Genomic DNA, 13,460 nt, shown 5'->3' with positions numbered 1-13,460 from the left:
GGGTCTTTAGCCCAGCATGGGAAGGGGTGTGCTGGCAGAGGTCCTGAAGAAAGCCACGTCTAGAAGAATTCAGTTCCTTTGTATCCAGTACCATGTCCTTGGTGACCATTTTAAATCCCTACTTTAGACTGAATTAAGGAGCACAGTTGGCTGGAACCAAGTCTTGGAAAGCAGGAGTTCAGGGGTTTTGTAGTGACTTTGCCAAAGAGTAAATTTATATTTAAAGTTTTGTTCTTTAAAATGAGCATTATAGTTTTGTATCTTCCCTGGACATCTAAATATTAAGTAATTTCCGCGTAATTATTATTGGCCGCATTGAAGTTAAACTGGAAACATTTTCATCGGCTGAAGAGGAACTGATCTGTCTGTTCCAAACAGAACCTCTGTGGTCCTGGCTTTAAACTTTAGAGACCATTCTGAATAGTTATTTGTCTTCAAGGTATTTATAGCCTACAACAGACTTTATATTCATAAATTGTGTTCTTCTCAATTTTCCTTTCTTCTCCCCCTTCCTCAAACCATAAAACCATGAAACATACGTTTCTTGTTCTATTCACAAAGTTTTACCTATAAAATCAAACCAGTTTAGAGATACACACAGTTAAATTGTAACTCCAGTAGTTTTCCTTTAAGGAGATCCCTGCCTCCTAAGTTATAACTTAGTGCCTCCTAAGTTATAAGTGCCAGCTTAGCTTCTTGTGCCCTGTAGGCTTTCTGATTCCGATGCTAATATGATATTCTGGGAAATGGCTCTCCAAATTATTCTCTTGACCTCTGAGTCTTGCTATCAAAGTCAGTCACTTCACATACTACCATAGTCTCTGTTCACCAAAGGCTTGGTCTGTTTCCTAAGACCCAAGTTGGGTCTTATCTGCAAAATCCATCTCTCCCACCCCCTACACGCAGCAACTCAAGCTTTTCACTTGAGAAGCACCCACACAAGAGGCCATGAAGTAGGGTTGTTGGTTAGTCTGGTCTGTCTGGTCTTATTTTGCCCTCGAGGCCACTTTTGTGTGGGAAGGACGAGTGAACCTCCTTTGGAGCTGCGAGTGAATGCCTTTCATTGGACCTACCCTGAGAAAGTGAGTGCGTGTGAAGAGTTGTTAATACGAGATGGAGAGTGTGACCTCAGACCTCAGTCCCATTGTTCATTCTGTAAATGTCCCCTTTGGCACCATTGCTGTAAGATAGTTTGAAACCATCCAGGGAAAAGGTTTTGACTGCCAGTTAAAAAGCAGTTTAGACCATGTCTCCCTTTTTAAAAAAGCAAATCATACACCAAAGCACTCCATGAACAGAGTGGAGGTCCTTTGGTCTAGTACTTTTCTTCTGGATTCACTGGCATGCTAATGAGTCTCTCATAGTAAAAATTTTCATACTCATAGTTTTCTTGTTTTCAAACTTTACCTCTTAGAAGTACCTAACTCCTAGTATTGGATCTATTTTCATAGTCATGGAGAGCTATTAGCAAGTCATTTATTGCTGTAAATAAGTCTAAAAGTGATTCGTCTGAAAGCAGTAGGTGGAATAATTTTTTCTATTTCTTTTGCAGTGTAGGTTCAGTAACATGTGGATGAGGATGACCAGGGAAATGTTTATATATTGAAAGTGTTAAAGCAGTTCCTTTCAGCAGCCCTTTAGTCGAAGCACTTGTCAGGGAACACCTACTTTGGACCCTTGTTCATGCAGTCATACACAGAGTGCATACACGGAACAAAGTCTGGTTGCGTCCAGCCTTGAGGAGAATCATCCTCACTGGGGAAAAGGGCAGAAGGAGGACCAGGTGCCTTGTCGTGTCGTACTGGAGCATCGTGTGACTACGGGAGTGCCCGGATTCAGGGCTGATGCCCAGTAGTCTGCGGTGAAGCTGGTGGAATGATAATAGAGATAAAGTGCGCGGTAAATGTAGTGTGTGTGAGCCACCCTGCACCCCAATCCTGGGAAATTGTCTTTTTTTTTTTTTTTCCACTAAACCAGTCCCTGATGCCGAAAAAGGTGGGGACCACTGGTCTAACAGGCTCACCTGAAGGTTATTTAACTCTCTGCAATGTGGTCCTCAAAGTCTAGTCATCAAACATCAGGGTCACCTGGGAACTTGTTAGAAATGCAACTTCATGGACCGTACCACATACCTGCTAGACAGGAAACTCAAAAGTGGGTCCCAGCAAGCTGCGTTGTAACAACTCCTTCAGCTACTTCTGACACAACTGAAATTTGAACTACAGCTGTAAAGGAATTGTAACTTTAACATTTGCACTTAAACCCCATACCTGCCAGAGACGCTCAGAGGGCTCAAACATAGGTTGTGTGCACCAGGACTCAGACACCCCACAGAGACTGAGACAGAGCTGCATCTCAGTGTCTCCTGAGGAGGTAGGGTCAGCAGTGGACTTTGGCAGAGGCTCTGGGCGCAGCAGACCTGGGTGTGGCATAAGCCCTCTTGGAGGAGGTCGCCAGTAACCCCATCATAGAGCCACCATAACTTACACAGGACTGGGAAACAGCCTCTTGGAGGGCACAACAGAACCTTGGGCGCCAGGACCTGGGAGAAAGGAGCAGCGACCCCAGAGTGACCCAGGCTTGCCCGGGAGTGCCCAGGAGTCTCCGGCAGAGGCGTGTGTGTTGGTGGCTGCTGCAGGGTCGGGGGCACAGAGTGCAGCAGTGCCTTTGTAGGGCCTTCTGAAGGAGATCACCATTATCGTCATTACCCCCACCATAGTTTGGCCTCAGATAAAATAATGGAGGGAACACAGCCCTGCCCATCAACAGAAAATTGGATTAAAGATTTACTTAGCATGGCCCCTTGAGAGTCCCTTGGACTGCAAGGAGATCCAACCAGTCCATCCTAAAGAAAATCAGTCCTGAATATTCATTGGAAGGACTGATGTTGAAGCTGAGATTCCAATACTTTGGCCATCTGATGTGAAGAGCTGACTCATTTGAAAAGACCCTGATGCTGGGAAAGACTGAATACAGGAGGGGAAGGGGATCACAGAGGATGAGATGGTTGGATGGCATCACCAACTCAGTGGGCATGAGTTTGAGTAAACTCCAGGAGTTGGTGATGAACAGGGAGGCCGGGCGTGCTGCAGTCCATGGGGTCGCAAAGAGTTGGACACGACTGAGCGACTGAACTGAACTGAACTGAAGCATGGCCTCGCCCATCAGAAGACCCAGTTTCCCCCTCAGTCAGTCTCTCCAATCAGGAAGCTTCCATAAGCCTCTTATCCTCCATCAGAGGGCAGACAGATAGAAAACCCAATCACAGAAAACCAACCAATCTGATCACGTGGACCACAGCCTTGTCTAACTCAATGAAACCATGAGCCACCCTGTGTAGGGCCACCCAAGACGGACGATTCAATGTGGAGAGTTCTGACAAAACGTGGTCCACTGGAGAAGGGAATGGCAAACCACTTAAGTATTCTTGCCTTGAGAACCCCATGAACAGTATGAAAAGGCAAAATGATATGACACTAGAAGATGAACTCCCCAGGTCGGTAGGTGCCCAATATGCTATGGAGATCAGTGGAGAAATAACTCCAGAAAGAATGAAGAGACGGAGCCAAAGCAAAAACAACACCCAGTTGTGGATGTGACTGGTGATGGAAGCAAGGTCCGATGCTATAAAGAGCAGTATTGCACAGGAACCTGGAATGTTAGGTCCATTAATCAAGGCAAATTGGAAGTGGTCAAACAGAAGATGGCAAGAGTGAACATCGACATTCTAGGAATCAATGAACTAAAGTGGACTGGAATGGGTGAATTTAACTCAGATGACCATTATATCTACTACTGTGGGCAGGAATCCCTAGAAGAAATGGAGTAGCCATCATACTCAACAAAAAAGTCCAAAATGCAGTCAGATCAGATCAGATCAGTCGCTCAGTCCTGTCCGACTCTTTGCGACTCCATGAATCGAAGCACGCCAGGCCTCCCTGTCTATCACCAACTCCCAGAGTTCACTGAGACTCACGTCCATCGAGTCAGTGATGCCATCCAGCCATCTCCTCCTCTGTCATCCCCTTCTCCTCCTGCCCCCAATCCCTCCCAGCATCAGAGTCTTTTCCAATGAGTCAACTCTTCGCATGAGGTGGCCAAAGTACTGGAGTTTCAGCTTTAGCATCATCCCTTCCAGAGAAATCCCAGGGCTGATCTCCTTCAGAATGGACTGGTTGGATCTCCTTGCAGTCCAAGGGACTCTCAAGAGTCTTCTCCAACACCACAGTTCAAAAGCATCAATTCTTCGGCACTCAGCCTACTTCACAGTCCAACTCTCACATCCATACATGACCACAGGAAAAACCATAGCCTTGACTAGACGGACCTTTGTTGGCAAAGTGATGTCTCTGCTTTTCAATATGCTATCTAGGTTGGTCATAACTTTCCTTCCAAGGAGTAAGCGTCTTTTAATTTCATGGCTGTAATCATCATCTTCAGTGATTTTGGAGCCCAGAAAAATAAAGCCTGACACTATTTCCACTGTTTCCCCATCTATTTCCCATGAAGTGGTGGGACCGGATGCCATGATCTTCGTTTTCTGAATGTTGAGCTTTAAGCCAACTTTTTCACTCTCCACTTTCACCTTCATCAAGAGGCTTTTTAGTTCCTCTTCACTTTCTGCCATAAGGGTGGTGTCATCTGCATATCTGAGGTTATTGACATTTCTCCCGGCAATCTTGATTCCAGCTTGTGCTTCTTCCAGCCCAGCGTTTTTCATGATGTACTCTGCATATAAGTTAAATAAGCAGGGTGACAATATACAGCCTTCATGCACTCCTTTTCCTATTTGGAACCAGTCTGTTGTTCCATGTCCAGTTCTAACTGTTGCTTCCTGACCTGCATACAGGTTTCTCAAGAGGCAGGTCAGGTGGTCTGCTATTCCCATCTCTTTCAGAATTTTCCACAGTTTATTGTGATCCACACAGTCAAAGGCTTTGGCATAGTCAACAAAGCAGAAATAGATGTTTTTCTGGAACTCTCTTGCTTTTTCCACGATCCAGCGGATGTTGGCAATTTGATCTCTGGTTCCTCTGCCTTTTCTAAAACCAGCTTGAACACCAGGAAGTTCTCGGTTCACATATTGCTGAAGCCTGGCTTGGAGAATTTTCAGCATTACTTTACTAGCGTGTGAGATGAGTGCAATTGTGCGGTAGTTTGAGCATTCTTTGGCATTGCCTTTCTTTACTTGGATGCAATCTCAAAAACGGAATGATCTCTGTTCGTTTCCAAGGCAAACCATTCAATATCACAGTAATCCAAGTCTGTGTCCCAACCAGTCATGCTGAAGAAGCTGAAGTTGAACGGTTCTAGGAAGAACCTACAAGACCTTCTAGAACTGTCACCCAAAAAAGATGTCCTTTTCATCATAGGGGACTGGAATGCAAAAGTAGGAAGTCAAGAGATACCTGGAGTAATGGGCAAATTTGGCCTTGGAGTACAGAATGAAGCAGGGCAAAGGCTAATAGAATTTTGCCAAGAGAACGCACTGGTCATAGAAAACACTGTCTTCCAATAACACAAGAGAAGACTCTACACATGGACATCACCAGATGGTCAGCACCGAAATCAGATTGATTCTATTCTTTGCAGCCAAAGATGGAGAAGCTCTATACAGTCAGCAAAAACAAGACCGGGAGCTGACTGTGGCTCAGATCATGAACTCCTTATTGCCAAATTCAGACTTAAATTGAAAAAAGTGGGGAAAACCACTAGACCACTCAGGTATGACCTAAATCAAATCCCTTATGATTGTACAGTGGAAGTGAGAAATAGATTTAAGGGACTAGATCTGATAGAGTGCCTGAAGAACTATGAACGGAGATTCACAAGAAGCAGTGATCAAGACCATCCCGAAGAAAAAGAAATGCAAAAAGGCAAAATGGTTTTCTGAGGAGGCATTGTAAATAGCTGTGAAAAGAAGAGACGTGAAAAGGAAAGGAGAGAAGGAAAGATATACCCATTTGAATGCAGACTTCCAAAGAACAGCAAGGAGAGATAAGAAAGCCTTCCTCAGTGATCAATGCAAAGAAATAGAGGAAAACAATAGAATGGGAAAGACTAGAAATCTCTTCAAGAGATACCAGGGGAACATATCATGCAAAGATGGGCTCAATGAAGGACATAAATGGTATGGACCAAACAGAAGCAGAAGATATTAAGAAGAGGAGGCAAGAATACACAGAAGAACTGTACAAAAAAGATCTTCACAACCCAGGTAACCTTGACAGCATGATCATTCATCTAGAGCCAGACATCCTGGAGTCCAAAGTCAAGTGGGCCTAAGGAAGCTTCACTACGAACAAAGCTAGTGGAGGTGATGGAATTCCAGTTGAGCTATTTCAAATCCTAAAAGATGATGTTGTGAAAGTGCTGTACTCAATATGCCAGCAAGTTTGGAAAACTCAGCAGTGAGCACAGGACTGGAAAAGGTCAATTTTTATTCCAATCCCAAAGAAAGGCAATGCCAAAGAATGTTCAAACTATTGCACAGTTGCATTCATCTCACACGCTAACAAAATGATGCTCAAAATTCTGCAAGCCAGGCTTCAACAGTACGTGAAGCATGAACATCCAGATGTTCAAGCTGGATTTAGAAAAGGCAGAGGAACTAGAGATCAAATTGCCAACATCCATTGGATCATCAAAAAAGCATGAGAGTTCCAGAAAAACATTTACTTCTGCTTTATTGACTACGCCAAATTCTTAGACTGTGTGGATCACAACAAACTGGAAAATTCTTAAAAGAGATGGGAATACCAGACCACTTCACCTGCCTCCTGAGAAATCTGTACACAGGTCAAGAAACAAGAGTTAGAACTGGACATGGAACAACAGACTGGCTCCTAATCGGGAAAGGAGTACGTCAAGGCTGTATATTGTCACCCTGCCTATTTAACTTATATGCAGAGTACATCATGCAAAATGCCAGGCTGGATGAAGCACAAGCTGGAATCAAGATTGCTGGGAAAAATATCAATAACCTCAGATATGCAGATGATACCACACTTATGCCAGAAAGCAAAGAAGAACTAAAGAGCCTCTTGATGAAAGCGAAAGAGGAGAGTGAAAAAGTTGGCTTAAAACTCAACATTCAGAAAACGAAGATCATGGCATCCGGTCCCATCACTTCATGGCAAATAGATGGGGAAACAGTGGCTGATTTTATTTTTTGGGCTCCAAAATCACTGCAGATGGTGGCTGCAGCCATGAAATTGAAAGACACTTGCTCCTTGGAAAAAAAGTTATGACCAACCAAGACAGCGTATTAAAAAGCAGAGACATTACTTTGGAAACAAAGATCCATCTAGTCAAAGCTATGGTTTTTCCAGTAGTCACGTATGGATGTGAGAGTAGGACTGTAAAGAAAGCTGAGCACCGAAAAATTGATGCTTTTGAACTGTGGTGTTGAAGAAGACTCTTGAGAGTCCTTTGGACAACAGTGAGATCAAACCAGTCCATCCTGAAGCAAATCAGTCCTGAATATTCACTGGACAAGGACTGATGCTGAAGCTGAGACTCCAGTACTTTTTCCACCTGATGCGAAGAACTGACTCATTTGAAAAGACCCTGATGCTGGGAAAGATTGAAGGTGGGAGGAGAAGGGGACGACAGAGGATGAGATGGTTGGATGGCATCACCAACTCAGTGGGCATGAGTTTGAGTAAGCCCCAGGAGTTAGTAACAGACAGGGAGGCCTGGCGTGCTGCAGACTATGGGGTCGCAAAGAGTCACAGATGACTGAGCGACTGAACTGAACTTTAACATCTGAATAATAAACTAGTAATAAGAAATAACGGTCTCAGTATGGAGGGGTAAAATAACTGTTTAGTCATGCATAAAATGCAGACCCCGCAGTTAAACCAAGGGCTTGTTCTGTGTTGTATCAAACAGTTGAGCTTCTCGTCTGGTGCTGGGTTCTACACGAGTGGAAACTACAGCTGTGGGAAAGTGGCGTAGAAACCAAACCAGAATTTGGCATGGTTTCCCTGCTTTCCCATCCTCTTTGCAAAAGTACATGAGAGGGCCTTGTAATTCTACCACTGTCTCTCATACGTGAAAATTTCTCCTGATTTCATGGGAACCTTGGGAAACATCTGAGCCAATTAGTGATTTTAGGGAATGTTAGTTCTGTGTGTAGGGTGCCTATCTCATTATCTGGTTTCCCACAAATGCCTTTTTGGCTTGTTTTGAAATGTGCTCTATTGATCGTATCTGCTGTGCGATTAGAGGCTTTTGGTATTTGGAGAAAGAAGTCTATGAGGATAACTATCGCCTCTGGGAGGAATAGGCTTAAGTAGTGTTTTTGTCTAAGTTTGACGTGGGCATATTTGGTCCTGTCGTGGTGGTCGAGGAAAACCTACTTGGAGTGACACCCTTTCTTTCTCCACTTTTGTGATACAATAATATTGGACTGTCTAGAGGCCCAGTGGCCTCATGTTTTAAAGACAGGCCAAGGAGTATCCTAAAGAGTAGAAAACCTTCATTTATAAGTTTAATGAGGAGCCTTTCAACCATGGAAGGTCTTCTGTTGTCAGATACCCTATATTGTACAAGGTTTCCAGTGACTCATTCCATCTCGTGTCATAAGTTTTCATGAATATATGTTAAATAACATGATACCCTTCTAGCTACTGTATGGAATGAATTGCTTGCTCATAGGTACAGTTCTTGAAAGTTTAGGACCTAATATTTTATTGAGGGCTAGTCTATATGCAGGTCAGGAAGCAACAGTTAGAACTGGACATGGAACAAGAGTCTGGTTACAAATAGGAAAAGGAGTACGTCAAGGCTGTATATTGTCACCCTGCTTATTTAACTTCTATGCGGAGTACTTCATGAGAAACGCTGGACTGGAAGAAGCACAAGCTGGAATCAAGATTGCCAGGAGAAATGTCAATAACCTCAGATATGCAGATGACACCACCCTTATGGCAGAAAGTGAAGAGGAACTAAAAAGCCTCTTGATGAAGGTGAAAGTGGAGAGTGAAAAAGTTGGCTTAAAGCTCAACATTCAGAAAACGAAGATCATGGCATCCGGTCCCACCACTTCATGGGAAATAGATGGGGAACAGTGGAAATAGTGTCAGGCTTTATTTTTCTGGGCTCCAAAATCACTGAAGATGATGATTACAGCCATGAAATTAAAAGACGCTTACTCCTTGGAAGGAAAGTTATGACCAACCTAGATAGCATATTGAAAAGCAGAGACATCACTTTGCCAACAAAGGTCCGTCTAGTCAAGGCTATGGTTTTTCCTGTGGTCATGTATGGATGTGAGAGTTGGACTGTGAAGTAGGCTGAGTGCCGAAGAATTGATGCTTTTGAACTGTGGTGTTGGAGAAGACTCTTGAGAGTCCCTTGGACTGCAAGGAGATCCAACCAGTCCGTCCTAAAGGAAATCAACCCTGAATATTCATTGGAAGGACTGATGCTGAAGCTGAAACTCCAGTACTTTGGCCACCTCATGCGAAGAGTTGACTCATTGGAAAGTACCCTGATGCTGGGAGGGATTGGGGGCAGGAGGAGAAGGGGACGACAGAGAATGAGATGGCTGGATGGCATCACCGACTCAATGGACATGAGTCTGAGTGAACTCCGGGAGTTGGTGATGGACAGGGAGGCCTGGTGTGCTGTGATTCATGGGGTTGCAAAGAGTCGGACGTGACTAAGTGACTGAACTGAACTGGGTCTATATAAAAGTTATTTTCCTTGTCTAATAATGTATGGTCATGTGTTGTGTTTTTTTTTGTAATTAAATTTGTAAATGCTACTCTTTAAATTGCTTGCTTTTCTTGGGACTTTAAAGCAACAAATTAGAGGTATGTAATTTGAAAATAAGTTTTGTTGTTTTTTTAAGAATTCTGGTAAAGATATTATTTGCTTCTCAGAAGTCAGTTAAAGAGTGTTTATTGTTTAAGATAAAGAAATTGCTAAAATTCATTGATCTCTGCAGTCTCTGATCTCACCAGAAATTTGATTGATTTGTGGACCTTGCATTAAGATAGTTGGGAGGGGAGTTGAAGACTGTTTGCTTTAAACAAATTCAAAATAGGAAATAAATAAATTTCGAACATGATAAAATTAGGGGCTGTTGGCAAAGTCAGAATACCAAATTCTTCAAGTAATAAGCATTTTAAAGTGTGCAGTTTGCAACGAACCCTGTGAACACTACTTGCAGGACTGGCTCACGGAAAACGTGACGCAGCTGCCTGGCCTCTTGTTGCCGAACTGACTGTAGACATTGTGCCTTGACTTCTGCGTCCTCCCCGCCTCTCCTTCGTTTGTTCTTTAGGGTGATCCCTCCACCCTTTATGAACTGAGATGGAGAAGCACAGTTAACTTCTTAGTATGAGCCTGTAAAGCTGTAACGGTGGTCAGGTGCTGACGTTAAAGCTTCCGTTTGTGACGTAAAGCGGACCTTGGCTGAGGGGATTCTCCTGTTGCTTTGGGTAAGAAGTAGAGGGAAATATTTTGGCTTTCTTTTTTTATTTTTATTTTTTTTCACAGGCTAATTTTCTCTAACAAACACCCCCAAACTTAAATATTTTGGCTTTCTTAAAGGTCATATTTGAGAAGTCATTTCAGGGTTTGATTTTACTTATCGTTATATTTTACAAACACTCTCTTTTTAATTCTGTGCCTCGTCTGTCCCTCAAAGAGGCCCGTATTCTTATAGTACATTTGTGATGTCTTTGAGCGCAGCCTTGGTGAACATTGGTCTACCTGGCCTCACAGAGTGTTGGTGATTTATTTCAGAAGGTGTTACAGGGAACGCGTAGCACAAGTGAAACAGCAAACCCCGACTAGTCCCAACATGGTAACTGTTGCTTCCAAATCGTAATTCAGTGTACTTACTCCCTGGAGCTTGGGATGACCTCCCTTTCACATCATTGAAGCCTCAGTCACTGTTTTATTTCTGTTGTACTTTCTTGAGCTAAATAGTTCCTCTGCCAGGAATACCCTCACCGTTTTTAATAGTGAAATGCACAGTAGTTCAGTTCTGTTCTCATAAGCGTTGAGCCCTGTAGAAAGCGGTTCTCTTAGCTGTCTCTGGCTGATTGGCCTGGTGTGAACTTCATATTATTTTGCTCTAGCAATGATAATAACAGGCACTGCTTGAAATGCCTTATATGATTTAAGTCATTAATTCTCATAGGCACTCTCTCATATGGCTATCCCTTGTTGTATTTAAACACTGCAAATAAGCATCCTTGTATCTTTTCTGTTTTCATTGGCCCCGCTTTCTCTTGAGATTAATCCCTAGAAATGGAATTTAGGATTCAAAGCATATGTACTTAAACATTTTTAATACCAACTGCTTAAAATACCTTAAAGATTCTATTTTTGTGTGTTTCCATGTTTTGCTCTTTGAGGGAACCTTGGTTTGCTGCCTGACTTTTTGACCTGGGCGCGAACCTGGGCCCTCCTGAAAGCCAGGGAGTTCCTTCAGTTAAGTTGTTACTCTTAAGTTGGATCCCACGGAAGACAGTCCCCATCTCCAGCTTCTCAACCTCAGAACTGTGTAATGGAAAGCAGTAACACAGTCTGAGCAAGGCTTTTCAAACCTTGCTCCCGTGAGCCCATTGCTGCAGGGGCGGCCAAGTTGCCTCAGTTGCTGTCAGGTTACTATGCTGCTGGGACTCTTTCTGCGTACGATTCCATTTGAAAAATAGATCCTGTAGCTTTAACAACAACAAAAATAGTTTTTAATATCCCAGTATTTGCTGAGAACTGGGCAGGACAGCTTGCTTTGTCGTAAGCAAACTGCAGGTGGCAGAGTAAGGGGTTGGGGAACTTAGCGGTTGTTTCGAAGACAGACGCTCAGAAAAGTGGTGCTTCCGTGGAACACGTGTTATCCCTACAGTTTTCCAGTAAAAGCCAGATTTCTGTTGCTTTGAAATTCTGTCAGAGTAGCTCAGAGGTGCAGCCTGGGGGCCTTAGGAGCCATGCTTGGCTGCAGTGTCCTTGGAACGCTTTCATATCGAGCCTTGAAAACCTGCTTCTGGTGGTGCTAGTGAGGCCCACAGCTAGGGGCCCAGAGGCCATTTGTTACCATTTGACTTGCAGGACAAAGAAGAACTGCATTCTGCCTTCCCTTTTACTGTGGTTGGTAGCAGCAGTTACGTGTAAGTGTGTGCGCGCTCCTGCGTGGCTCCTGTACTGCTCTCCTCTGTGGTCTGTTAGGCTGATTGAAGGCACGGACAGGGGAGGCGGCATTCACTGAGTGCCAGCCGTATGCCCAGCACTGCGCTTGGCGCTGTGAGGACTCTGGTTAGTGACACAGAGCGCCCTTGTGAGATGGACACGCTTATCCTGATTTCAGGTCAGCACACTAAGTAACTGAGTCTGAGAGCGACTAGGCAGCTTGGCGCTCACTCAGGTTTCTCTGCTTCCCTTATGGAAGAAGTGTGCGTTGGTGATGGCTTTCTCTCAGACCTGCAGACCCAGCTCTGCCGTCCCACTCCCTGCCGCTTTGTAGTATTGGTCCCTGTTCTGTCCCTGTCAGGAAACGGTGATCTGCAGACCGCCTGCCTGCAGCTTGTCGGGAGGTGCTGATGCTAACCATGCTGTTCTGGCTTCTCCCAGGGTCCTACCCGTCCCCCAAAGCTGGAGCGACCCTGGTCGTATACAAGGACCTGCTCGTGCTGTTTGGCGGCTGGACACGGCCGAGCCCTTACCCCCTACACCAACCAGAGAGGTTCTTTGACGAGATACACACTTACTCACCCTCTAAAAACTGGTAAGCCACAAAGACAAGATCCTTTTAATCTGGAATAGGAAGGTTTAAAATGACTGGATTCCTTATCTTTTTGTGTGTGTCCAGAAATCTCTTTGAGAATCTGTTGAAAGCTTTGGACTCTTCCCAGAAAAATAAAACTTTTTTTACTTAAGCACAAATTTTGCCTACAGTTTCAGAGGGTTTACAGGACCCTCCCTAGGACTTGAAGTTAAGCATGAGTATTCCAAAGAGAAAAGGTAGAAGACATGTTTTCCTCTTCCAAGAAAAATGAATGAGCAGTTGAAGAATAGAGAGCTCTTCAGCTCTGGCTGCCAGCGCCTGGGCGCGCTGTGGATCCAGAGGACGCCGCCTGCTCTGCCCCCAGGCTGACTCCCTGTTGTTGCACAGACTCGTCTTTTTAAAATGACAGCCACCTCTGTTTCCTTGTGACGGACTGCACAGCTTCTCAGTACAGGGCTCTTGGCAGCTGCTGCTGATCAACAAATCAGGCCTGTAGAAAGAAACAGCAGGTGGTACTCCTTCAGCGAGCTAGGCTGAAGCAGCTCAGGGACGGGGTGCAGTCCCTGCCATTCTCTTCTCTCCACTCCGTGTCTGAGCCTTACCCATTGGGGGGCCGAGTGAATAGAACTTCAGCAGATCGGTAGAAAAGGCATAAGTGCCTTGTGCCATCCTGCATTTATTGTCTAACAGTTTCTCTACTGAAGGTGATAGGATTGTC

The 13,460-nt window shown here is 44.3% G+C and overlaps 1 protein-coding gene across 8 annotated transcripts in view; it reads left to right on the top strand.

Annotated features, from left to right (window-relative positions):
- Positions 1–13,460, top strand: part of FBXO42 (F-box protein 42) — a 106,252-nt gene that overhangs the window by 83,990 nt on the left and 8,802 nt on the right. For 6 of the 8 annotated variants that reach the window (XR_015136276.1, XR_015136275.1, XM_086324860.1 and 3 more), the window contains exon 5: positions 12,589–12,742. The exons of the other annotated variants lie outside the window; for them this stretch is intronic. Coding sequence is in view for 4 of the 6 variants with exons in the window: in XM_086324860.1 (XP_086180986.1) it covers positions 12,589–12,742 (154 nt within the window). In the remaining 2 variants the exon portion in view is untranslated. The remainder of the gene's footprint in view (positions 1–12,588; positions 12,743–13,460) is intronic. 8 annotated transcript variants of the gene reach the window in all.

Source organism: Bos grunniens, chromosome 2 (assembly GCF_055505025.1).
Source record: "Bos grunniens cultivar Pamir isolate PY7600 chromosome 2, Bosgru_T2T1.0, whole genome shotgun sequence".
NCBI classification, from domain to species: domain Eukaryota; kingdom Metazoa; phylum Chordata; class Mammalia; order Artiodactyla; family Bovidae; genus Bos; species Bos grunniens.
Note: the sequence above shows the minus strand (reverse complement) of the source record. Positions and strands in the feature narration are given on the sequence as shown.